We start from the raw sequence: 22,912 nt of genomic DNA on the forward strand, positions 1-22,912 counted from the left end.
AAATGGTTATATCAATGAACAGCCCCCCCCCAAAAAAAGTATACCTTTCTTTCAAAGTTGCCTCTGTGAACTCTGATCTGGGGAACTGGGTTCGATTCCCCACTCCTCCATGTGAGCTGCGGACGCTAATCTGGTGAACTAGATTTGTTTCCCCATTCCTCCACATGAAGCCAGTTGGGTGACCTTGAGCTAGTCACAGCTCTCTCAGCCCCACCTACCTCACAAGGTGTCTGTTGTGGGGAGGGGAAGGGAAGGCGATTGTAAGCTGGTTTGATTCTTCCTTAAATGGTAGAGAAAGTCGACATATAAAAAGCAACTCTTCTTCTACTACTACTCCCCAGCTGACTATATCTCTTTAATCACTCCTCGTTTCTTTTATGCCAAGTTTTGGCATGAATTTCAAGGGACAGGCTATTTGCTGGCCTGTGGTCAGGGATACAGAGCATGTGTTTTCTAAACACCCGTGAAAATGAAATCCCTTGAAAGGCATATCCCAGGACCGAATTTTTCCTAGTCCAACACGTCCTGTTATTTCCTTCTTGCTGTATCAGTTCCTATCCCTGCTTACATTACTTGGAGTGACATATGCAATTAGTATCCTTGAACAATTTCAAAGATGATCTGTAGCCTTTTGGCCTTCCTTTCGGGAAAACTGAAAGGGCTTCCTTCTGGCACGCTCCTTCCAAATAACACAACAGAGTCATGGAATCAGACTTCGCCACTCTCTTGTTAACTTTTCAAGAAAAAAAGGTCTCTCAGCAAGACTCCTTTCCCACCAGTTCTGGACAGGCAAGCAAGCTTCATCTCCCCTCCCACCTAGCAGTTTTAAAAACAGAGGGTAGGGGGGAATATTGTGCTGTGAATGAGGCGCTTTCTGTATTTTTTGCTTCGCCTTCTATCAGGAGCACAGCAGCTGCCAGTTTTGTGTTGTCTAGGACAGATGCTTCCAGATGAGGACTGATTGATGCTTTTTTCCCCACAGACAGCTCAGAATTTATCCTGGTAAATGCTGCTCTGTCTGAAAGGGAGCGGTATGTCTAAATATATGGGGACAAACAGTGGACGTTGCTCAGGGAACCGACACTGGCTGTGGTTCCCCGGTGGGCATCCATCATGCGTTGACAGCCAGCCCAGGGCCGGTCCTTCCTGCTGTTCAGCGGGGTAAAGAGGGCAGCAGATTGTACGGATACTCAGAAAGGGGGAAGCAGATTGTCAGGCCTGCCCAGCAGGATCCTAAGCACGTAGCAGTGATACTCACTCCCTGGTAAGCACACTCAAGATGGCAGCCTTATTATTTATTCTGTTGTTTATTTCCAATATAAGCTTTTAGAGACTTGCGTTCTCCAAAGCAGTTTTATTTTTTTAAAAAAGTAAATCAATTAAAACCAAATAGGGGATAACACAGAAGAGCAAATTAAAAAACAACACTTTTTAATGGAGGAAGCTGAATCCAGGCAGGTTTTTATTTATTTAATTTATACCCCCACCTTTCCCCTCATTGGGGACCCAAAGTGGCTTACAGCATTCTCTTCTCCGTTTTATCCTCACAACAACCCTGTAAGGTAGGTTAGGCTGAGCACGTGTGACTAACCCAAAGTCACCCCAGAGAGCTTCCATGGCACAAGCAGGGATTCGAACCTGGGACTTCCAGATACTAGTCTAACACTCTTAACCACTGCAACACACTAGCTTCTGGGGTTGGGATGTCTGTCTGCTGCCCCTTCCGTGGCTTCAGTGATATTGGCCATTAGCTGGAAGACAGGAGCCCTCGGCTAGTGCTGGTTGCAAGCATAACAGAACATTTTCCGCTCTGGCAAGCACCACTGGGATTTTCTGCCTTGGGTACCCAACACATTTTGGGCTGTCTCAGTCACAGATCCCGGTTCCCCCAAGTCTTGACCAGGAGAGACTCAGAACATGAGCGACAAGCCCGACGGCTGAGTAAAACGTAATTCAGCTCTAACAGGAGTGCAGTCTTCCATCTCTGTTTGTAAGCAGCTGCTTGCCGCCTGGCACAAATTTGGCATCTTTGAAAGGCAGCTGGCTAAATATGTTGCCTGTACAACAAACACGACATTCTCTTTTCCCTCTCCATTTTGACAAGATCATTTTCCCCCTTACATTTGTAATTAGAGGATGGTTTCGCAGAGAGGTGACTTAAAAAAAGTATCTGTAGCAAAAAACCAAAATGCTGCCAGTAACGGCATTTGAGTGCTTAACAAGAGACCTTCTAGTAAAGTATATATCTAAGATCCACTGCATTCCCTTTACTGTCTAAAAGAATCCCTTGGGGCTTCTGAAAGAGAAATTTCTCCACAGGTTTTCTTGTAAGCAGATTGATGTTAGACTTCACATTTTTACCTGCACAATGAAAAACTCTTTCCTGTTTCTTAAAAGTCTGCCCTTTCCTCCCCCTCAGAGGATATGAAGCACTTTTCGCACTTTCTTCCCTTTTAAAGAATTTTTCTCTCCACGGTCAAAAAAGATTCACTCCCCACCTCATAAAGCGAACAGTCCCCCTCCCCAAGGGTTTTCCTCTAGAAAATGATTTGTAAAGGAGCGTGCCTGACTGGAAAGAGACACGAAACCTCTGTCCTCGTTTTATGGGGCGATTCTTCTAAGGGCTCATGAGGTTTTCAGAGAGGAAGAAAGCTGGGGAGGGCAGGGTTTGGGGGAAAATATACAGAAATTGCAACATGGATTCTTTTTATACAAAACAATTGCATTTATTGACTGATTTGCATGTTTTTTGGAGTCTGTAAACAAGCAGAATAAAATATGGGGCGCAGCCCCCCCCACGTATCGCAAAGAGGCCTGTGTCCTTTGAACAAGGAACGACAGCTTGGCCAGGGTCATTCGGGAATGTCGATGACCAGCTCATCGTCACCATCCAGGGGGTCTTCGCCGCTTCCCTCCCCTGTATCACTGAACATCTGGTGGGGCACTGTGCTGAGGATGGTGGGTGGTGGAAGCTTGGGGGTCCCCCGGGGCGAAGGAAAGGGCAGCCCCACGACTACATTTCCACAGTCGGCCATGGAGGTAGGGGGCAATGGGAGCTGGAGTGAAGAACAGAAAAAGACATTGTGAATTGGACAGCGAGCAGGGTCTTTCCCCCATCCCTGTATGTGAAGAAGGACTGCATAGGATACCTCTTCCACGTGCAATGCCAGAATTTCTGGATACCTGCCCGTGAAATACCGTTTTTATTATAGATCATAATAGCTTTCCTGTAACGATTCAATTGAATTTTCCCTCTAGCTCGGGGGTCCCCAACCTTTTTGAGGCTGTGGGCACCTTTGGAATTCTGAAATAGTGTGGAGGGCACAGCCACAAAATGGCTGCCACCGGCGGTAAAGCCAGCCACAAAATGGCTGCCACAGCTTGCCTTCGGTCGCACTGTGCTGTGCTGTGGTGGCAGCTGCTGCCAAACCAATGTTTTAAAAAACCTGCACAGCCGATCAAATCTCTGGCGGTCGATCAGAAGCCTTGCTGGGCAGAAGCCCCACCTGGCCCTGCCCATTTCCTATGCTGTCGTCCTCCAAGGAACTCAAGATAGCGTTCATGGCTCTCCCCTGCCCCATTTTCTCCTCATGGCAAGTCTGTGAGGCAGGTTTGACACCAGGCCATCCGGTGAGCTTTATGACTGAAAAGTGACTTGCGTCTGGACACCCAGGTCCTAGTTTGGCGCTTCTAACCACACCACCACCACCACACTGGCACTTCAAATATTAAAGAATCGTTCGCCCAAAATATTGGAGATGGTGGCACAGTTTTTAAAGTTTGTTTTAATAGCCCGGCAAACAGAAAATTAGATGGCAGTATCAACAATCAGCGCACTGACCTGGATGGCCCAGGCTAGCCTGATCTCGTCAGATCTCCAAAGATACGCAGGGTCAGCCCTGGTTAGTATTTGGATGGGAGACCACCAAGGAAGACCAGGGTTGCTGTGCAGAGGAAGGCACTGGCAAACCACCTCTGTTAGTCTCTTGCCATGAAAACCGCCAAAGGGGTCGCCATAAGTCGGATGCGACTTGACGGCACTTTACACACACATCAACAATCAGCACTATTCGATGTCACTGTCTTTTAACTATTCTATAAAGGGCACTTTTTAATATTTCCATTCCTTCTGCACCCTTCTGTATTGTGTTTTATGCCAATAAAGGAATGATGATTGATGTATCCAGAAAGCATCAGTACCAAATGGAGTCAAGATGATCTTGCCTCACAGTAATTTACAGGATAGGCCTGCATCATCATACAAAGCCTTCAGTCCTACATGGGAACGCTCTGTCCTCCTACTTTGTCCCACAACATCCACCTCCCTTCAAAAATCAGCACATCACCTGGGATGCTATGCAGAAGAAAGGCAATGGCAAACCACCTCTGCTTGTCTCTTGCCTTGAAAACTCCATGACGAGTCAGCGTAAGTCCACTGTGGTTTGATGGCACTTGCCACACACAAACCCATTGAAAGTCAATGAGCTTAGAAAGGGTGCCACTCTGCTCCGGACTGCACAGCAAATGCACTCCCTGCATTTGATTCAGCACCACATGTTCAGATTTAGGTGTGCCTACCGCTCCGAAATGCAGGCGCCCCACGTGACACCCTCCCCCCCAATCCTGACAGTACCTTGAGCTTGCGGGGCCTCGGGGGCCTCCGGGCAGAATGGGTAGCGCTGGTGTCAGGTTGAGGGGCCCCAGCCTCAGGCCCCAGGGCCAAGTAGTCAGAGGGGAAAGGAGCATAAGGGGGCGAGGCCAGCTGGGTGGAAAAGGGGTGGTGGGAGGGAAGAGATGGGATAAGAAATCAAATGATAAATGATGAGCATGCGAGTCCTGGAAGAGTAGGTGGGTTTGAATTAAAACTTTTGAAAGCCGCATAAATATCAACACGCGTATAAGTGAGACCTCTGCTTCTGTAATCTTCAGCTGGGGAAAAGAATAAGAAGAGCTGGCTTTTATATGCCGACTTTCTCTGCCACGTAAGGAAGAATCAAATGGGCTTACAATCACCTTCCCTTCCTTTCCCCACAACAGACATCATGTGACGTAGGTGAGGCTGAGAGAGCTCTAAGAGAGCTGCGACTAGCCCAAGGTCAGTCAGCTGGCTTCGTGTGGAGGAGTGGGGAAACCAACCTGGTTCACCGGATTGGCCTCCGCTGCTCATGTGGAGGAGTGGGGAATCGAACTCGGTTCTCCAGATCAGAGTCCACCGCTCCAAACCACCACTCTCAACCACTACACCACACTGGCTCTCCAGCGATCTGTTCTAAGATACCACATGTTATTTAGGGTCAACTCTTTGCTGAAATTGCGCCCACTCCCCATTCATCTCCTCTTTGGCATGCACCCATACACAAAACCTGATCGACTGCACGAACACAACAGTCAAATCCCAACACTCTGCACAGGCGGATGTCGTGACACCAACACAAGCAACTGACGGTGCTTCATTGAGGCCTAGTCTTAACGAAAGCCTTTTTTAAACAAACGAACGGTACCCCTTTCTTGCCTGCACCCCGACACACCGCCCAGCCTCTGGCCAAGAGAGACATCAAGATGGAGCTTCAGCCTACCCACACACAGTGGCGCGTCAACATCTACGAATAAACATGGCTAGAGAAAATAATGAGGTGAAATGGAGGTGGTCTTGAGGAGGCCGAAGGGAAGGGGTTGTGGGGCAGCCCAAGGCAACAACATCCAGTGGCGGTTCTGCTGCCCTTGAAATTGGAACAGCCATTTTGGGAAAGAGGACAGAAATAGCTGCGCTCATAACAGAAGTGGCCAAGTCAGGGGCTGGTGTGTGTGTCCCCGACTAAAACGGGAAGCTCTACCTGAGGCACTGAGGAGAATGTAAGCAGGAAACCCTATCCACAGTTGGCAGTCACACTCAAAAGCCAATAAAAGTTTTTTATGCTTGGCTGTTGCCCTCACGGTCACATTTCCCCACGTTTTGAGGGACCTATTTTATCTCAAATTTGAAAACTCGGGGAAACGCAGGGGGAGAGCGAGGCAACCTCCGACGGTCAGAAACAGCGTGCATAATCCAAACAAAGACCCAAAGTCATCACAGGGGTGAACGAAAGGGAAACAGCCATGCATAAAAGGACACAGCCATGTTGAATAGTACACAAGACTAGTATGTTGATGTTGTACATGGCATCTTGGGCCTAGGACAGCCAAGGAAGCTTACCAGCTATAGCCTAGAAACCTTCACCACCACTTTGATTCTGGGCAGCAATATCATTATGGCTGCCATGTCAAAGGTGTGGTGGGCTCAACGAAAACCTGGCCAAGGCATCTCTGACACTAAAAGGGACTTCTTCAAAGTTATTCCCCGGTTTAGTGTGGGTGATGGCTCTGGGGCCCAAGGCTTGATTTGGGCAACATATTCTACCCAGCTCTATCACCCATCGGAAGATGGAGTTACTCACAGATGTCAAGTAGGGGGATGGTGTCCCTGACGCCGGAAGCCCAAAGCCGGACGTCGGCTGGAGGGAAAGTCCTGAAGACGAAGGGGATGAGGCACTGCCAAGCTGGGGACTCCGTTTTCTGTAGGCAAAGAGATTTGGGGATGAAAGTTTGCCACGAGCACACACCACAAGGCCACTTGACCTAATACACCGATTGATGTATACACATCCTCAGGAGCCCGGCATGTAACAGAAGGTGGGACAAGGAATCCATGTTCTAGTATCTAAAAAATAAATAACTTTACAGGAAGTTTCATTATACTAGAAGGGCTTTTATGCATTTTTCTACTGTGCATTATGACACTATTACATTATTAGGATGTGGACTAGATATAATTCTATGAATGACCACTGAGGAAGGCCTTTTTCAGGCCGAAACGTGTTTGGTCCTTACTGGGCCCTACTTTGGCCAATGTAAGATTGCACATCGCATGTGTATGAGTTTATATGTATGTTTTGACTGTGAAAGACTTGCCTATGTTATAGGCCTTATGTTTTTAACTTGACTGTGCACCTTATTAAAATTTATATATTTGTAATTTTAGCTTTTTTTTTAGCTCAACCTCTTCTGTTTGAAACCATATTTGAAATGGTCACGCTACGCCATGCAGGAAAACAACGCAGGGTCTTTTCTGCCTCCTAGCAAACAGAGCAGAGTTTTTGAAAGCAGACTGAAATTAAGCCAAAGGAAGGATTCTACCCCACTAATCTAAATTGGCCTCACAAAATGGCCTCAGCCTGTGGTCAGTGGCAGCCATCTTGGGCACTGGCGCTTTTCCGCTAGTTCATCTACTCACCTCTTTAGAGATGGCTGCTCTCCTCCTTTGGGCATCTCCCCATCACTATTGTCAGAAGAGGCTGTTGCTTCAGAGTCTGAAATAGAAATTTATTTTAGTTATATTTGGATGCCATGCTTCTGCCGAGGAATTTTTTGGTGCGCCTTCAAGTCACAGCTGACTTAAGGTGACCTCGTAGGGTTTTCAAGGCAAAAAGACGTTCAGAGGCGACTTGCTGTTGCCAGCCTCTGCATCACAACCCTGGTATTCCTTGGAGATAGCCTGGAGCTATCCAGGTCAGGGCCTGCCAAGGATTACATGAAGGTTATTTTGTGAGATAGGATTGCACTGTTAGTTATTTATGGCACACAGCCAGACTAAAAGAGAAAGGAGATACCAAACTCTCTTCCTTTTTTTTAAAAAAAAGTTTTCTTGCCTGATCACTTGGAAACAAATTTCACTCACCACAGGCAACCAGGTGCGTGGCTTTTTTCAGGCCTGTTTATGCAGGTGGATTACAACAGATCAGGTGCAGTGTAAATAACAAATATCAGAAAATCTACTCAGAATCCTTCCCCATCTTTCCTGGATGGAGAAACTGTCATTCAGTCAGTGAAGCCCTGGTATGGTAACCAGTCCCCTATTGACCCTACTCTTTTGACCTATTCCATATACGATTGGGAGACACACACATCCCAACCCCAAATACACGTGAGCCTCAAATTACCTGACGATTCTTCATCCACATTCTCATATTGGAGCAGGCGATCAAGTAGGAAACTTGAGGGAAGAAAGAGGCAGAAACAAAGGACATTATACTAATTCAATCCTGTGTCTCTGTTTCTAACAAGAGAGCGTTGTAAGGCTCACGTTCCTTTGGAAGCTGCACTGGCTGCTCTCAAAATCCCGCTCCTTAGTCCTAAGTCTTTGAAGACCCACTGTAGGGAGGAAAGCACTCTGCACATACTGGGAGACACTTTTTCTTTATTTTACTGCACATCGTCTTGCTATTCTGGAATCACAGATTCCAGGGCTGAGCGCTGGGTAGCTTTGGCTCAAACTGAATCCTGTCCCCTCACACCTACGCTGTCCCCCGCTCAGCCCTCCCCTCCATTACAGAGTTGCCACCTTTTTTTCTGAAAGGGCTCCTGTGCTTTGGAGACAGTCCTGTTTCCAGCAGGAACAAACCAGGCCTCTTTTCAACAGCATGAGATATAATACTGAAGGAAAGGCATGCTGTATTCCTTCCAGTTGTGCACTTGTTAAGGATAGATTAATCTTGCCAGGGGAAAACAGGAACATAAGAACATAAGAGAAGCCATGCTGGATCAGACCAAGGCCCATCAAGTCCAGCAGCCTGTTAACACAGGGACCAAACAGGTGCCTCTAGGAAGCCCACAAACAAGACAACTGCAGCAGCATTCTCCTGCCTGTGTTCCATGACACCTAACATAACAGGCATGCTCTTCTGATACTATAAAGAATACAAAAGAGGCAGCCCTCTTCAGCTTTCCCACCCTGGAGCATTTCAGCCCCCACTCCCAGCTCCCAGTTTGCCCCTCTCTCCATCCCACCTTTTATCGCGTGAAACTTTTAAAAGTTTTCTTTGTGCTTTTCTCAGCTCTTCTTGGAAACATTCTTGTTCCTGAGAAGTAACAACAGAGACTCAGTGAGAGCCAGAAAGCTACCCCACACAGTCGTTCTGTACCAGCCACCGTGCCTCAGGTAGTCAGTTCTGGGGGGCAAATATAAGACACCAAATTATCAGCAACACAGAGTTAAAAGCACTTCACCCGTATTCTTCCTTACAACAGCCTTGAAAGGTAGGCCGACAGCACCCCCTATTTTACATATGAAACGCCTCTTTACAGCCCAGTTTAACAATAGGTTGTACAGATGGAAAGTTTGGTCTCCACCAGCATGCCCTTAAAATTAGGCCCAAGCCTACAAATCCTAGTAACGTTCTCCAGGGATCTCATCCTATTTAAGTCAGGGGCACGGCAATCCCATCTCTGCTCCCTGAGGTCAACCAAGGCAGTCTGGCTCTAGAGGTTTTCATTCGACTCTGATGTAAACGCAAACTCAGATTTGAATGTGCAATGATAACGTTCCTTGGAAATAGACGAACCAGCAGGTCTAAACTTCCCCATCTTCCCACAACACAGAATGCAGACGTGATACAATACAGAGCGGAGAGCCCCTGAACCCATGAGTGTCCTTATTTGGGGGAATTATACACATTTCAATTTGGCCCAGACAGACACCCCTCCCTCCTTCCTTCCTTCCCCCTCTGTTCCACCCCAGTCTCATCTACCTCTAAAACACTGGCGCTTCTCCTGCTATCTCCCCCCCCCCAACAACAACAACTTGGCACTAGATAATTCACAGTGGGTAGCCGTGTTAGTCGGTCTGCAGTAGTAGAAAAGGGCAAGAGTCCAGTATACACCTTAAAGACTAACACAAATATTTTCTGGCAGGGTATGAGCTTTCGGGAGCCACAGCTCGCTTCTTCAGAGAAAAGAGCAAGAGTCCAGTAGCACCTTAAAGACTAACACAAATATTTTCTGGCAGGGTATGAGCTTTCAGGAGCCACAGCTCACTTCTTCAGAGAAAAGAGCAAGAGTCCAGTAGCACCTTAAAGACTAACACAAATATTTTCTGGCAGGGGATGAGCTTTCGTGAGCCACAGCTCACTTCTTCAGAGAAAAGAGCAAGAGTCCAGTAGCACCTTAAAGACTAACACAAATATTTTCTGGCAGGGGATGAGCTTTCAGGAGCCACAGCTCACTTCTTCAGAGAAAAGAGCAAGAGTCCAGTAGCACCTTAGTCTTTAACAAAATATTTTTTGGCAGGGTATGAGCTTTCAGGAGCCACAGCTCACTTCTTCAGAGAAAAGAGCAAGAGTCCAGTAGCACCTTAGTCTTTAACAAAATATTTTCTGGCAGGGGATGAGCTTTCGTGAGCCACAGCTCACTTCTTCAGCTCATACCCTGCCAGAAAATATCTTTGTTAGTCTTTAAGGTGCTACTGGGCTTTTGCTCTTTTCTACAACCTGGCACTAGGGTGGCCAGGCGTGGCTTGGGAAACCCCTGGAGATTTGAGGGCAAAATCTGGGGAGAGGAGGGAGGCCAGCAGGGCTGTATAATGCCAAAGAGCCCACCCCTCCAAAGCTGCCATTCCCTCCAGGGGAGCTGATCTCTGCAGTCTGGAGATCAGCTGTAATTCTGGGAGAACTCCAGGCCCCTCCTGGAGGATGGCAACCCCACTCGGCGACCACCCACCCACTTACCCACCCCTTCTCCTGCTCCTTACATAGATCAGGAACTTGAGCCTCCTTTTCAGGGCCCTGTAACGCCTCTTGTAGCCCCCACCACCAGGATCAGGCTCTCCCGCCCCATTCATGCCCAGCCGAGGAGCAATCAGGGACAGGGACGGAGACACAACGAGGAAGCCAGGTGGCGCGGAAGGACTACAGTTCCCAGAATGCCCCGGGAAGGAGGGGGCGAAAGGTGGGGAAGGAGCAAAACTACGACTCCCGGCATGCAACAGAAGAGAAGGGGGAGGGCTGAGACGGCCGTTGCCGGCAGATGTCTATCGTTGCAGAAGAAGTGAGCTGTGGCTCGCGAAAGCTCACACCCTGCCAGAAAATATTTTTGTTAGTCTTTATGGTGCTACTGGACTCTGGCCCTTTTCTACTGCTGCAGAGCAAGGATGCGCAACTTTGCAGCAGCTTGCGGTGCAATCCTAAAAAGAACCGGTCCATTCTGAGCACGTTCATTTCAATGAGAGACTGGCGTATCTCGGCATAGGACCGCGCTGTTAGTAAATGAATGCAAATTCTAGCGAGGATAGTAGCTGTGCTAGTCTGTTCCAGCAATAAAAGAAGCGATAGATAGATAGATAGATAGATAGATAGATAGATAGATAGATAGATAGATAGATAGATTTCTGAGTTACACAGAACTCTTCCTCAGGCTACATATTCAAGGCTTTAAAAAAAAAACTTGATGCCTCTGAGGGCGCATCAGATGCCAAATAATGCCTGTAATAACACATAACACATGCCAAATAATGCACTTTCAATGCACTTTGCAGCTTGATTTTACTGTGTGAAACCAGGGCACTTCAGTTTTAAGAATTCAGATTGGGGGAAATGTACATCTAGAGAGCGGCAAATCCAAGGGAAAACCTCCCAGGCATAAATGGTACATAAAGACTACATTTCCCATGATGCACGGCGGGCAGCCAGCTCCCTTCCCATTGGTTCCCTTCCCAGCAATAAGTGGAGGGGAACTGAGTCTTCCTCGAGGGGGAGGAGCACGGGTTGACGTCACCGCCCGTTTGGAAGGGAACTACATTGCCCATCGTGCAGCGTGGGACGAAAACTACATTGCCCATCATGTAGCAACGTGCGTTTCCCTTTGCTTGTCCTTTGGACTACATTTCCTATGAGCTCTTGGGGAGAAAGGAGGAAGACGTGAGCCTGGAGCAACTCCGGTGGCGGGAAAGCACAGCATCGCTGGCTGCAGCGGAGCAGGGCATGGAGGGATTCGTCAAGGGTCTTTTCCAGGGGAGCCCTGATCTCAGGTGGGAGGGCCCGGACTCCTGGGTGCTTCCCCACCCCCCACCCCTCCTGGGCTAGGTGGGACCTGGAAGCCCTGCGACCCAGGACTCCTGGATTCTCTGGGGGGGGGGGGGTCAGAGTAGACAATACCGACTTTGATGGACCAAGGGTCTGGATCAGTAGAAGGCAGCTTTCATGTGGGCTGTTAGAAAAGAGCAAGAGTCCAGTAGCACCTTAAAGAATAACAAAAATATTTTCTGGCAGGGTATGAGCTATCTGAGCAGGGCTGTCAAAGGCAGGACATTTTGGAGGACTTTCATTCATAGGGTCGCCATGAGTCGGAAGCGACTTGACGGCACTTAACACCCACACACATGAGCTATCTGAAGAAGTGAGCTGTGGGTTTTTGTTGGTTTGTTTTTTGTTTTTGCCAGTTTATCCCAATATGTGATGGCCTTTGCCCAAGTTTTTTTTTTTAATTTAAACTGGCAAAAATGGATTTTACTACTTTAGTTAGTGAGTTATAGAAACAAGTTTATTTGCTTTTTTATTATTATTATTAACAATTTTCAAAACTGTTTAGGCACTTCTGCGGAAGTCAGGTGATGGGTCACTTTTTAAGGCGGGTGGAGGGTCAAAAGGGTATTTTTGCTTGGTTGAACTTTTTAACTTCGTATAATTATAGCTGATACTCTTTTGTATTTTATTTTTTTTGTTATTATTGTATTTGTTTTGTTTTATATTATAAAAAAAATTACAAAAAAAATGAAAAAAGAAGTGAGCTGTGGCTCACGGAAGCTCATACTCTGCCAGAAATTTTGTTAGTCTTTAAGGTGCTACTGGACTCTTGCTCTTTTCTACTGCTATTGACAGGGAAGCACAGCTACCCATCGATATTTGCTATAAACAGCTGTATCGTATATTATTGTGTGTGTGTTTGGTGGTGTGGCGCACAGGGTGTACTGTAATTATATGGCTCTTTTGTGAGAGTGTGTTCAGTTTTGACAAGTCGCTTCTGACTTATGGAAAACCTATGAATTATAAGGTAAAGGTCCCCTGTGCAAGCACCGGGTCATTCCTGACCCATGGGGTGACATCACAACCCGACGTTTCCTAGGCAGACTTTGTTTACAGGGTGGTTTGCCGGTGCCTCCCCCAGTTATCTTCCCTTTACCCCCAGCAAGCTGGATACTCATTTTACCGACCTCAGAAGGATGGAAGGCTGAGTCAACCTTGAGCCGGCTACCTGAAACCGACTCCCATCAGGATCGAACTCAGGTCGTGAGCAGAGCTTTGGCTGCAGTACTGCAGCTTACCACTCTGTGCCATGGGGCTCCTATGAATTAATGACCTCCAAATCATCATATCATGAACAGCCTTGTCCAGGTCTTGCAAACTGAGGGTCGTGGCCTGCATGCCTGAATCAATCCATCTCTTGTTGCGTCTTCCTGTTTTCCTGCTGCCTTCTACTTTTCCTAGCATTATTGTCGTTTCCACTGACTCTTGTTTTCTCATAAGGTGACCAATGGCTGTTTTTGGTTGGTGGTTATTTTGAATGTGGCTGTCTATGGTGCCGAGTTGTTTTCTGTTGCCCCAGAAAGTCAGACAAGAACCAACAGGTTGAAATTAAATCAAAAGAGTTTCCGTCTAAATGTTAGGAAGAACTTTCTAACAGTTAGAGCGGTTCCTCAGTGGAACAGGCTTCCTCAGGAAGTGGTAAGCTCTCCTTCCATGGAGGTTTTTAAGAAGAGGCTAGATGGCCATGTCAGCAATGCTGAGTCTAGGACCTTAGGCAGATCATGAGAGGGAGGGCATCTTGGCCATCTTCTGGGCATTGAGTAGGGGGTCACTGGGTGTGTGTGTGTGGTGGGGGAGGTAGTTGTGAAATTCCAGCATTGTGCAGGGGGTTGGACTAGATGACCCTGGTGGTCCCTTCCAACTCGATGATTCTATGAGCTGCAGAGTGAATACCACTGCAGTGTGGCTTGGGTGAGTCCCCAAATGCATTTGCAGTGGAATGTGGGTAGCCAAAATAAAAGTTAGGATGTTGAATGAAACGCCAGCCAGGCCTTTCCCCATATCAGGGTTTTTGGTGGAGAAGGGCTTTTGGATCAGAAGGTATGGATTTCAAGCCCTCAGAAATGGGGGACTCTGCAAGATGTGTAAGCAGCTGGTAGAGAGATGCTGGCCCTGACCTGGATGGCCCAGGCTAGCCTGATCTCGTCAGATCTCAGAAGCTAAGCAGGGTCAGCCCTGGTTAGTATTTGGATGGGAGACCACCAAGGAATACCAGGGTTGCTGTGCAGAGGAAGGCACTGGCAAACCACCTCTGTTAGTCTCTTGCCATGAAAACCCCCAAAAGGGGTCTCCATAAGTCGGCTGCAACTTGACGGCGCTTTACACACACAGAGAGAGTGACCCACACCTGAGATGACACTGTAGCTTGGGTTCCTGTACTTATTTGGGGTGTAAGATGTGTATCATCCGTAAATGCCTGCCTTGACTTTTCTGTCCCATTGCAGCACCCTTACTCACACCATTGTGCGGAAAAAATATCTTGCCCATGTTGGGAAGGAGTTTTTGATGAAAGAGGAGAAAGATAATCTCAAACGGCTGATAGAGAAAGAACTGCTCCAGATTCAGGTACAAGCAGCGATTTGGGGGTGGGAGGAAGAGTGCTTCATCTCAGGAAACAGCTGAGCTGGAGAGGAAGAATGGGTCATGCCATTTGTGGAAGGGGAAATGATCTTAATCTTTATTTCTCCACCCCATCCTTGGTTGCAGATTGAAGATTCTGGCGATGAAGATTTATTGACTGAATTACAGCCTTCAGTCAGATCTGGGGGCCAAAAGAGAACTCTTTGCATCTCTGGTAGCTCTGGAGATGAGGTAGAATACAAACCCGAGCTGAAGAAGCGACGAACTGTGAAGGAGTCGGGTAAGTGGTGTGGTTGTAAATGTGAGAACTCTCCTATGCAAACGCTGCGTGACACAGGGAGCTAGACGGCTGGTTTCCACCATTCTTGGCAAACAGTAGATGAGCATTCCTGAAGAGCAGCTATACATTTGTTAATTGTCTTTATTTATTAAAGCATTTCTATCCCGCCTTTCCTCATGGTTCAAGGAGGCTTACAATAATAGTTAAAATAATAGCTAAACAATAATAGTTTAAAATGTTATCCGTTAAAACCAAAATAAAATAGCAAGCAAACCCCAAATCTTTCCTCCTGGACCCTTTAAAAGACTCCTGTCTTTCAGACCCCCTCAAAAGCCCTGGCAAACAGGTAGGCCTTGCAGTGTCTCCTAAAGATCACCAAGGAAGGCCCCCCCACCTCTTCAGGGAGCCCATTCCACACAGGCCGAGCCACAATGGAAACGGCCCAGGTTCTGGTTGATACTTTACTTGCAATACCGAGCCACATAGAAGACTCCCTGAGTGTGCATTCTAAGGCATGTGCTTAAGTTCTTTCTGGCTATAACATGCTCTGTGATTCTGTAAGGAACTTATGTGCTGTGGAAAGAAGCACTTCTTTTTCTGTGTCCTGAATGCACACAGCCAGTCAGTTTAGTAAATGGAGGCGGGAAAGGTCTGTGGTGCTGCAGAGCATCTGCCTTGCACGCAGAAGGTCCCAGGTTCCATCCCTGGCTTCACCAGGTCAAGGCTTTCAAATAGCAGGTGCTGAGAAACACCCTTCTCTGCTTCAGACCCTAGAAGAACCAGCATGGTATAATGCAGGTTTGTCTAAACTGTGGCCCCCAGGCTGCATGCAGACCAGGACGGCTATGAATGCAGCCCAACACAAAATCATAAACTTACACTAACGATAGCTGACTCATAATGTTTAAAGTATTTTATGTGCTGCCCGAGTTAGTGTTAATGTATTATATGTGCGGCCCAAGACAATTCTTCCAATGTGGCCCAGGGAAGCCAAAAGATTGGATAGTGGTTAAGAGTGGTAGATTCTAATATGGAGGACCGGGTTTGCTTCCCCACTCCTCCACATGAAGCCTGCTGGGTGACCTTGGGCCAGTCACAGTTCTCTCAGAACTCTCTCAGCCCCACCTGCCTCACAAAGTGCCTGTTGTGGGGAGAGGGATTGTGATTGTAAGATGCTTTGAGACTCCTTAAGGTAGAGAGAAGCAGGGTATAAAAACCAGCTCTTCTTCTTCTAGAAAACCTCTGCCAGTCACAATACACCATATCAAGCTAAAGGGACAGTCTTGATTTTTTGGTTAGCATGAGGCAGAGAATGAATAATTTGTATACAAAGAGAGGAAACAGATTGCTTGTCTCAGTAGCTGTTCTTTTTTCAGCAATGTTCTGCTGAAATCTGTCACTTTTTTACAATGCCATTTTGTTACTGTTTTCAAATTCCTACATTTGGTGGAGGAACAAAACGTGAAAAGATTATCTCCCTCCTCACCGAAAAAATAACAACTGTTGATGGATCGTTGAGGAATGGCTATCTAGGGAGGGCTCCGTAACCCTGGGAACAATGTAGTAGACGTGATCTGTTCATAATTGTTGTATTTTATTGCCCATTGAAAAAATCAATAACTTTGGAAATAGAAGGCTGATCTTTTAACAATAAGCAGAAGCCTTGTTTTGTTAAATTTGAAGTTATTGCCCCTCTTAAGGATTCTCATAAAGGTCCCTTCTTTGATATTTTTGATGTGTAATTTGCTTAATTAATTGGTGATCAATTAAGGTTGGAGGTTAATAGGGCTAATGCTCTATTAATTGGTGAGAGGTAGCCCTAGCTGTAAGTAAACTATTGAATAAGGACTGATTTGGACTTCTCCAAAAAGTCCAGAGAAATCCTGCCTTTCCAGGATGTATGGAACTATAATTAAACGCTCTACTATATCAAAACCTCCCTGTTCGTGGAAAGCCAATATATCAGCTAACAAGGGAGGAAGCCCCAGATTTTTCATGGGGTGCTAGTTTTCTATATGCAAGGTGTGGAGGAAACTTTCAAGCGTGCAGTTTCCCCATCTGCATTCAGAAGTGGCATAATACCGCTGCTAAGCTGCCACTGTCTACTTTTTGTCAACCTTCCTTGGCTAGGGCCTGGTAGTGAAGATCAATATCAGAAGGGAGAGTCAGCCAAGGGCACAGCTTTCACAGTGCTATTCTGCTTTATGGGGCCAGCACTATGTAGGCTACACACAGGAGCTGATGTGCTGTGGCACCAGCAAGTATTACACACCTGGAGACCACTTGGGGCAATTGTTATTTGCCCCCAAATGCCAGATGAGGTACTAAATTCCAAAGGTAGCATAGCAACTGCTGCCTATTTCAAGGGCTGTCTTGTGTTTTTTATAGTTTGTGTTCATCTTTTAGAACTCAGTTCCGACAAAGAGGATTCTGGTATTGATTCCAAGAAGGCGCAAGTCTGTCATGGCCCAAAGCATGCTGGGAAATCCTCGAGCTCTGACCACGGAGACTCTGGTGCAGAAGGTCACGCCGCCACAACTGGGAGCGAGGAGGAGAGTGTGAAGAACAGCACTACACCATTGGGTAGCCTGTCCAGCAAGGGGCGGCAAGGCAAGGGAAAGGGGGGAAAGTCGGGGACTGAGTCACAAGGGAGCAAAGGTGGTGATGTTGAAGAAGAGGTCAGCAAAACAAGGAAGGCAACCAAGGGCCAAAGTGGAGAGTCTGAGAATAATTCTGAGCAGGACCTTAAAGACTGCAAGCTCCAGAAGAAGAAAGGGACAGACAGAAAACGGAAAGGACCTAGCAGGGCGGAGAAAGGCGAGTGTAGAAAAAAGGATGAGCAAGGGGGGAAAAGAGAGGCTGAGTCGGAAGAGGAAAGCGAGCTGTCTGAGAAGTGTGGAACGAGGAGAACGGATTGGAGTGATAGTGAAGAGGAAAGGGCAGGAGGTGATGGCCGAAAGGCTGAGATCCCAGGAGGCCCAGGAAGTCAGAAGGCTCGAGAGCAGAGCCAGAGCGAGGAGGAATCCGACCACGCTTCAAGGGAGAAGCAGAAAACACAGGGAAAGGTGAGTGGTTATAAACACCGAAAGAAAGCTGCGAGCGCAGAGGAGTCGGAGAGCGATTCGGACAAGACCAAGGGCAACGGCCAGATGAAGAAAGACGCACGCAAGACCAAATCCCAGAGGGCGAGTGCAGAGAAATTGCAGTCAGACAGCGATTCGGAAGAAAAGGAGGTGCTTAAGAAGGTGAAAAAACAAGGGACGAAAAGGGCACAGGAGAGGAGGACGGGCAGGAAAGAACCTGAGGAAAATCAGAAGTGCAGGAATCCAGTAAAGCCACAAGGAGGGCTCAAGCCCAAGAGGCGTGTGAGCAGAAAAGAGTCAGGAAGTGAGGCGGAGGCAGAGAAGGGCTCAGGACAAAAAAAGAAGGGAATGTGGAACTCCAGCAGCAGCGAAAACGAGTCCCAAAGCGAGGAAGCCCTGAGGAGGAAAGGTAAAAAGCAGCCTGAGAAGATCACCATTAGCAGCGATGACTCAGAAAGCAGCTCTGAAGAACCTGCAGGGGTGAATCAGAGACGAAAGAGAATGTCAGAAGAGAGGAAAGTGAACAAGGAGGTGTCCGGGAGCGAATCTAGCCAGGAGGAAGAAGAACCAAGAAAGAAAGGAGCAGAGAAGCCCCGGCGCGAAAGCATCAGCGAAGCAGAATCAGAGAGTCATTCTGAAGACTGGGGCAGCAAATCTGCAGGGAAGGCGAAAAGCAAAAGCAGACAGGAGAAAGGGACACAGAAACTCAAAGGCAGAAGTAACAGCAAGGAAAAATTGAGCGAATCAGATGAGGAGGAAGAGCACGGTAGCTCAGGAGAGGAAGACATCCCTAGTTCTTCCAAACAGCGACATCAAGGAAAGGTAAAGTGGTCTGCAATTGGTGATTGAATGTTAGCAAATAAACTCTGCCAGAGTCCCATTTCTGCTTCCTGTGATGTATCCACTCTGTGCCACGCTTCAAGTGGGGAACCAAACATTTGAATGTTCCCCATGACATTAAAATATTCTGTACTTCTACAAAACTTGCATGCCAGTGAGAAGGTTCTAGCTAAGCTCCTGCCGTCCAGGGATATTAGTTTTATAGGGCGCATAGTTTTATAGGGAGTATAGTTTTATAGGGAGCGGTGGTTTGGAGTGGTGGACTCTGATCTGGAGAACTGGGTTTGATTCCCTACTCCTCCACATGTGCGGCGGAGGCCGATCTGGTGAACCGGATTTGTTTCCCCAGTCCTACACATGAAGCCAGCTGGATGACCTCGGGCTAGTCACAGCTCTCTCAAACCCACCTACCTCACAGCGTGTCTATTGTGGGGAGGGGACAGGAAGGTGATTGTAAGCCGGTTCGATTCTTCCTTAAGTGGTGGAGAAAGTCGGCATATAAAAAAACAAACTCTTCTTCGTCTTCTATTTTGTGTAGTAGGGATCAGTCAAACATTGGATTCTCCAGTCTGCAGTTGGATGTGGTTCAGCCCAGCAATCAGGATGGTCATCTCAGTGTCATATACCGGGCTGGAAATTTCTCTGGTTTTCATCGTCTGCCGTCCCCGACTGTTGCAGGACAAAGAGCATCGTTCCACAAAGGGCGAGGATCATCCTTCAGTCCAGCGTTTGAAGCGCTACATCCGGGAGTGCGGGGCACGCAGGAATTACAAGAAGCTGTTTATGGGATGCCGTTCCCGCAAAGCTCAGTTGGAGGTCTTGAAGCAGGAGTTGGAAAACCTGGGCCTGAAGGGTAAGTGGACAGCGGAGAAACTGGACAAGACCTCAGATGGCTGCCTGGAGGGGGAAGTTCTTTTCCAGAGGAGATGCATAAATGGAAGAGGACCCAAAGGGAGTACATGAAGCTGCCTTATATTTAAGGAAGATGTAGGCAAGGTGGAACGGGTCCAGAGGAGGGCAACAAAGATGGTGAGGGGTCTGGAGACCAAGCCCTATGAGGAAAGGCTGAAGGAGCTGGGTTTAGCCTGAAGAGAAGACTGAGAGGGGATATGATAACCATCTTCAAGCACTTGAAGGGCTGTCACATAGAGGAAGATACCAAGTTTTCTGTTGCCCCAGAAGGTCGGACCAAAACCAACAGGTTGAAATTAAATTAAAAGAGTTTCCGTCTAGACATCAGGAAGAATTTTCTAACAGAGCGGTTCCTCGGTGGAACAGGCTTCCTCGGGAGGTGGTGAGCTCTCCTTCCTTGGAGGTTTTTAAGTAGAGGCTAGATGGCCATCGCCCTGACCTGGATGGCCCAGGCTAGCCTGATCTCGTCAGATCTCAGAAGCTAAGCAGGGTCAGCCCTGGTTAGTATTTGGATGGGAGACCACCAAGGAATACCAGGGTTACTGTGCAGAGGAAGGCACTGGCAAACCACCTCTGTTAGTCTCTTGCCATGAAAACCCCAAAAAGGGGTCGCCATAAGTCGGCTGCGACTTGATGGCACTTTACACACACACACAGATGGCCATCTGTCAGCAATGCTGATTCTATGACCTTAGGCAGATGATGAGAGGGAGGGCATCTTGGCCATCTTCTGGGCTTGGAGTAGGGGTCACTGGGAATGTGGGCAGGGAGGTAGTTGTGAATTTCCTGCTCTGTGCAGGGGGTTGGACTAGATGTCCCTGGTGGTCCCTTCCAACTCTATGATTCTATACTGACTCAAACCAAGGGTCCATGTACCAGCAACTGGACCTGGGACCTTCAGCATGCACTGAAGCACAATTCCTTCCCATTCCTTGTCTTAGAGGATACAGTTGGCTGGACTGGGGTTATGCTGTCCCCCACCCACCCAAGAGTCCACAAAGTTCTGTGCTAAAGTAATCTATATTTTGACTACCAGAAAGGTGAACTCTGCAGTGAACTCTTTGGAGTGGGGCCATGGCTCAGTGGTAGAGCATCTGCTGGGCATGTAGAAGGTCCCAGGTTCAATCCCCGGCATCTCCAGTTAAAGGGGATAGGCAAGTAGGTGATGTGAAAGACCTCGAGACCTTGGAGAGCCGCTACCAGTCTAAGTAGACAGTACTGACTTTGATGGACTAAGGGTCTGATTCGGTATAAGGCTACTTCATGTGTTCAGCCAAACTGTATGAATTATTCAAGTCAAACTAAATTTTGCTTATTTTGCTGAAATCATCTTTGTAGAAAACATGGTTGGCATGCCGAAGGACTCGGTTTCCATCCCTGGCATCTGCCCTTAGAGAATCTTGGGTATTCAGGAGTTGGGAAATCTTCTCTTCTAGAGACCATGAAGAGCCCTTACCAGTCAGGGTAGACAATACTAAGCTAGGCGGACCAATGATCTAACTCGGTATAAGGGAGTTTGATCTGAGGATGAGCAAACAGCTATGCAGGGAATCTTGCTTCCTTGCTGTTCAGATTTCACCAGGCGTTTCTTCATGCATGTGTTCAAGATTGCCTTGCTTTGTCTTCTGGTAAACCAGTTCTACATTGTCACTGTTTTATCTGTTGTGATGGGAGCCAGTAAACGGCAGTGGGATGTGGAGGAAGTTGTTACTCCACCTGCTAGTAAATATTATTTTGTTCCGGGGACTGCCTGCCTGTCATGCAGCTGTTAAAGGCACAGAGTTTCTGTTGGGGGGGAAGCAACCTTGTTTCATTCTTTGGCCATTTCTGGGTTTCAGAATTTTAGGGCTTGGGAGCAATCGCCAGTGTGGTGTAGTGGTTAAGAGCGATGGTTTGGAGTGGTGGACTCTGATCTGGAGAACTGGGTTTGATTCCCCACTCCTCCACATGAGTGGCAGAGGCTAATCTGGTGAACTGGATTTGTTTCCCCACTCCTACACACAAAGCCAGCTGGGTGACCTTGGGCCAGTCACACTCTCAGCCCCACCCACCTCACAGGGTGTCTGTTGTGGGGAGGGAAAGGGAATTGTAAGCCGGTTTGAGTCTCCCTTAAGTGGTAGAGAAAGTCAGCATATAAAAACTAACTCTTAATATTATTATTATTTTCCCTCAGGGACACCCACTCTAGCCAAGTGCAAGGCCTTGAAGAAGAAGCTGGAAGAAGCTGCTGAAGTGGCATCACTTGACCTCAGCAACATTATCACTACGGAAGGTAGTGTGTGGTGGAAGGAGCCAAAGAGAGGCTGGCATAATGGGCCGGGAAGATGGGAAGCCCAGAAACATCTAGTTGTTTATGGGCAAGTGTGGCAGTTAAGAGCCACGGACTCTGATCCCGAGAACCATGTTCGATTCCCTTCTCCTCCCTATGAAGCCTGCTGGGTGACCTCGGGCCAGTCACAGTTCTCTCAGGACTATCTCAGCTTGTGCAGAGGCAGGCAATGATGGACTTTTTAAAAAATGGAGCAGTTGTGTAACACTAATGTTACAGTATGTGTAACAGGTCTGAATTCCCAGCTTTCATTTTTTTAAAAAAGAAGAGTTTTCATTGAAGAGATATAAGGGGAAAGGCACTGAAAGGGGCTAGAAACTTACTTGTTTCAAGAATGAAACCTGGGATTTCAAAAAGCCTGTTACACATATTGTTATTACATTGTAATTATATTCAGTTGCTGATTAAATTGATGACGGGGGGATGACTGCTCCTGGGGGACAAGGGTAGGGAAACTGTGTTTAAATCTGCCATGTGGAAAAATAGTTGTTGCTGTCCTGTATCTGCAGCTTTACCAGCAGCAGGGAAACCACACAAGCCTGTCCCCCATGGGGAAATCACACCAGTGTGTCCATTCATTCAATTCTCCTCTCTCCCTGTACCTGCCTTCCATCCCTACAGGTCGCCCGAGGCGTCGTAACGTCTGGAGTCTCTACCGCAAGTCGGAGGAGCCACCCAGATCCCCAGAGGAGTCTCCCATCCGCCGTCCTGCGACGGACTGGTCCCGTCTTCGAGGGGTCATCAGTTCAGATGATGAAAGCGATTGACTATGAGGTGGAAGGGAGGGCATCCAAGCAGTTATGGGTCTATGGACCCTAGGTTTGAGGAGAGGGGGGGGGGATTAAACTAAGAACTATCCTCTGATGACCAGGAGGGGGCTTCTGGGTTTTCTTAGCCCACCTCTCTTGATACAATAAGGGGAAAAGCTAAGCAACTTTGAGCACAGAAGTGGTTCCCCTTCTGAAAGTACACCTGATGTCAGAGACGGTGGGCAGAG

At 47.6% G+C, this 22,912-nt stretch overlaps 3 protein-coding genes across 4 annotated transcripts in view; 2 read left to right on the forward strand and 1 right to left on the reverse strand.

Annotated features, from left to right (window-relative positions):
- Window positions 1-22,912, forward strand: part of TMEM219 (transmembrane protein 219) — a 140,859-nt gene that overhangs the window by 7,887 nt on the left and 110,060 nt on the right. The gene's annotated exons all lie outside the window — the stretch shown is intronic.
- INO80E (INO80 complex subunit E) lies at window positions 2,853-10,696 on the reverse strand. 2 transcript variants are annotated; one of them, XM_056863101.1, is made up of 7 exons: window positions 10,562-10,696; window positions 8,824-8,894; window positions 7,977-8,029; window positions 7,271-7,346; window positions 6,435-6,552; window positions 4,634-4,762; window positions 2,853-3,056 (listed from the first exon to the last, which is right to left on the reverse strand). In XM_056863101.1, the coding sequence occupies exons 1-7, from the start codon at window positions 10,649-10,651 to the stop codon at window positions 2,853-2,855; spliced, it is 741 nt and encodes a 246-aa protein (XP_056719079.1). In that variant the 5' UTR covers window positions 10,652-10,696. The 2 variants fall into 2 exon arrangements, with proteins under 2 accessions (XP_056719079.1, XP_056719080.1); XM_056863102.1 differs by lacking the exon at window positions 4,634-4,762.
- Window positions 11,769-22,682, forward strand: HIRIP3 (HIRA interacting protein 3). The gene is made up of 7 exons (XM_056863095.1): window positions 11,769-11,836; window positions 14,336-14,456; window positions 14,598-14,751; window positions 17,158-18,656; window positions 19,353-19,527; window positions 21,760-21,858; window positions 22,537-22,682. The coding sequence occupies exons 1-7, from the start codon at window positions 11,790-11,792 to the stop codon at window positions 22,680-22,682; spliced, it is 2,241 nt and encodes a 746-aa protein (XP_056719073.1). The 5' UTR covers window positions 11,769-11,789.

This window comes from Euleptes europaea, chromosome 18 (genome assembly GCF_029931775.1).
Source record: "Euleptes europaea isolate rEulEur1 chromosome 18, rEulEur1.hap1, whole genome shotgun sequence".
NCBI classification, from domain to species: domain Eukaryota; kingdom Metazoa; phylum Chordata; class Lepidosauria; order Squamata; family Sphaerodactylidae; genus Euleptes; species Euleptes europaea.

Coding starts and splice junctions, on each gene's coding strand:
- INO80E (XM_056863101.1), bottom strand. CDS start 10,651: ATGAATGGGGCGGGAGAGCCTGATCCTGGTGGTGGGGGCTACAAGAGG. Junction 8,895..10,561: donor GGCTCAAGTTCCTGATCTAT/GTAAGGAGCAGG, acceptor GTTACTTCTCAG/GAACAAGAATGTTTCCAAGA. Junction 7,347..7,976: donor TGTGGATGAAGAATCGTCAG/GTAATTTGAGGC, acceptor TTTCTATTTCAG/ACTCTGAAGCAACAGCCTCT.
- HIRIP3 (XM_056863095.1), top strand. CDS start 11,790: ATGGAGGGATTCGTCAAGGGTCTTTTCCAGGGGAGCCCTGATCTCAG. Junction 11,837..14,335: donor CAGGGGAGCCCTGATCTCAG/GTGGGAGGGCCC, acceptor GTCCCATTGCAG/CACCCTTACTCACACCATTG. Junction 18,657..19,352: donor AACAGCGACATCAAGGAAAG/GTAAAGTGGTCT, acceptor CGACTGTTGCAG/GACAAAGAGCATCGTTCCAC.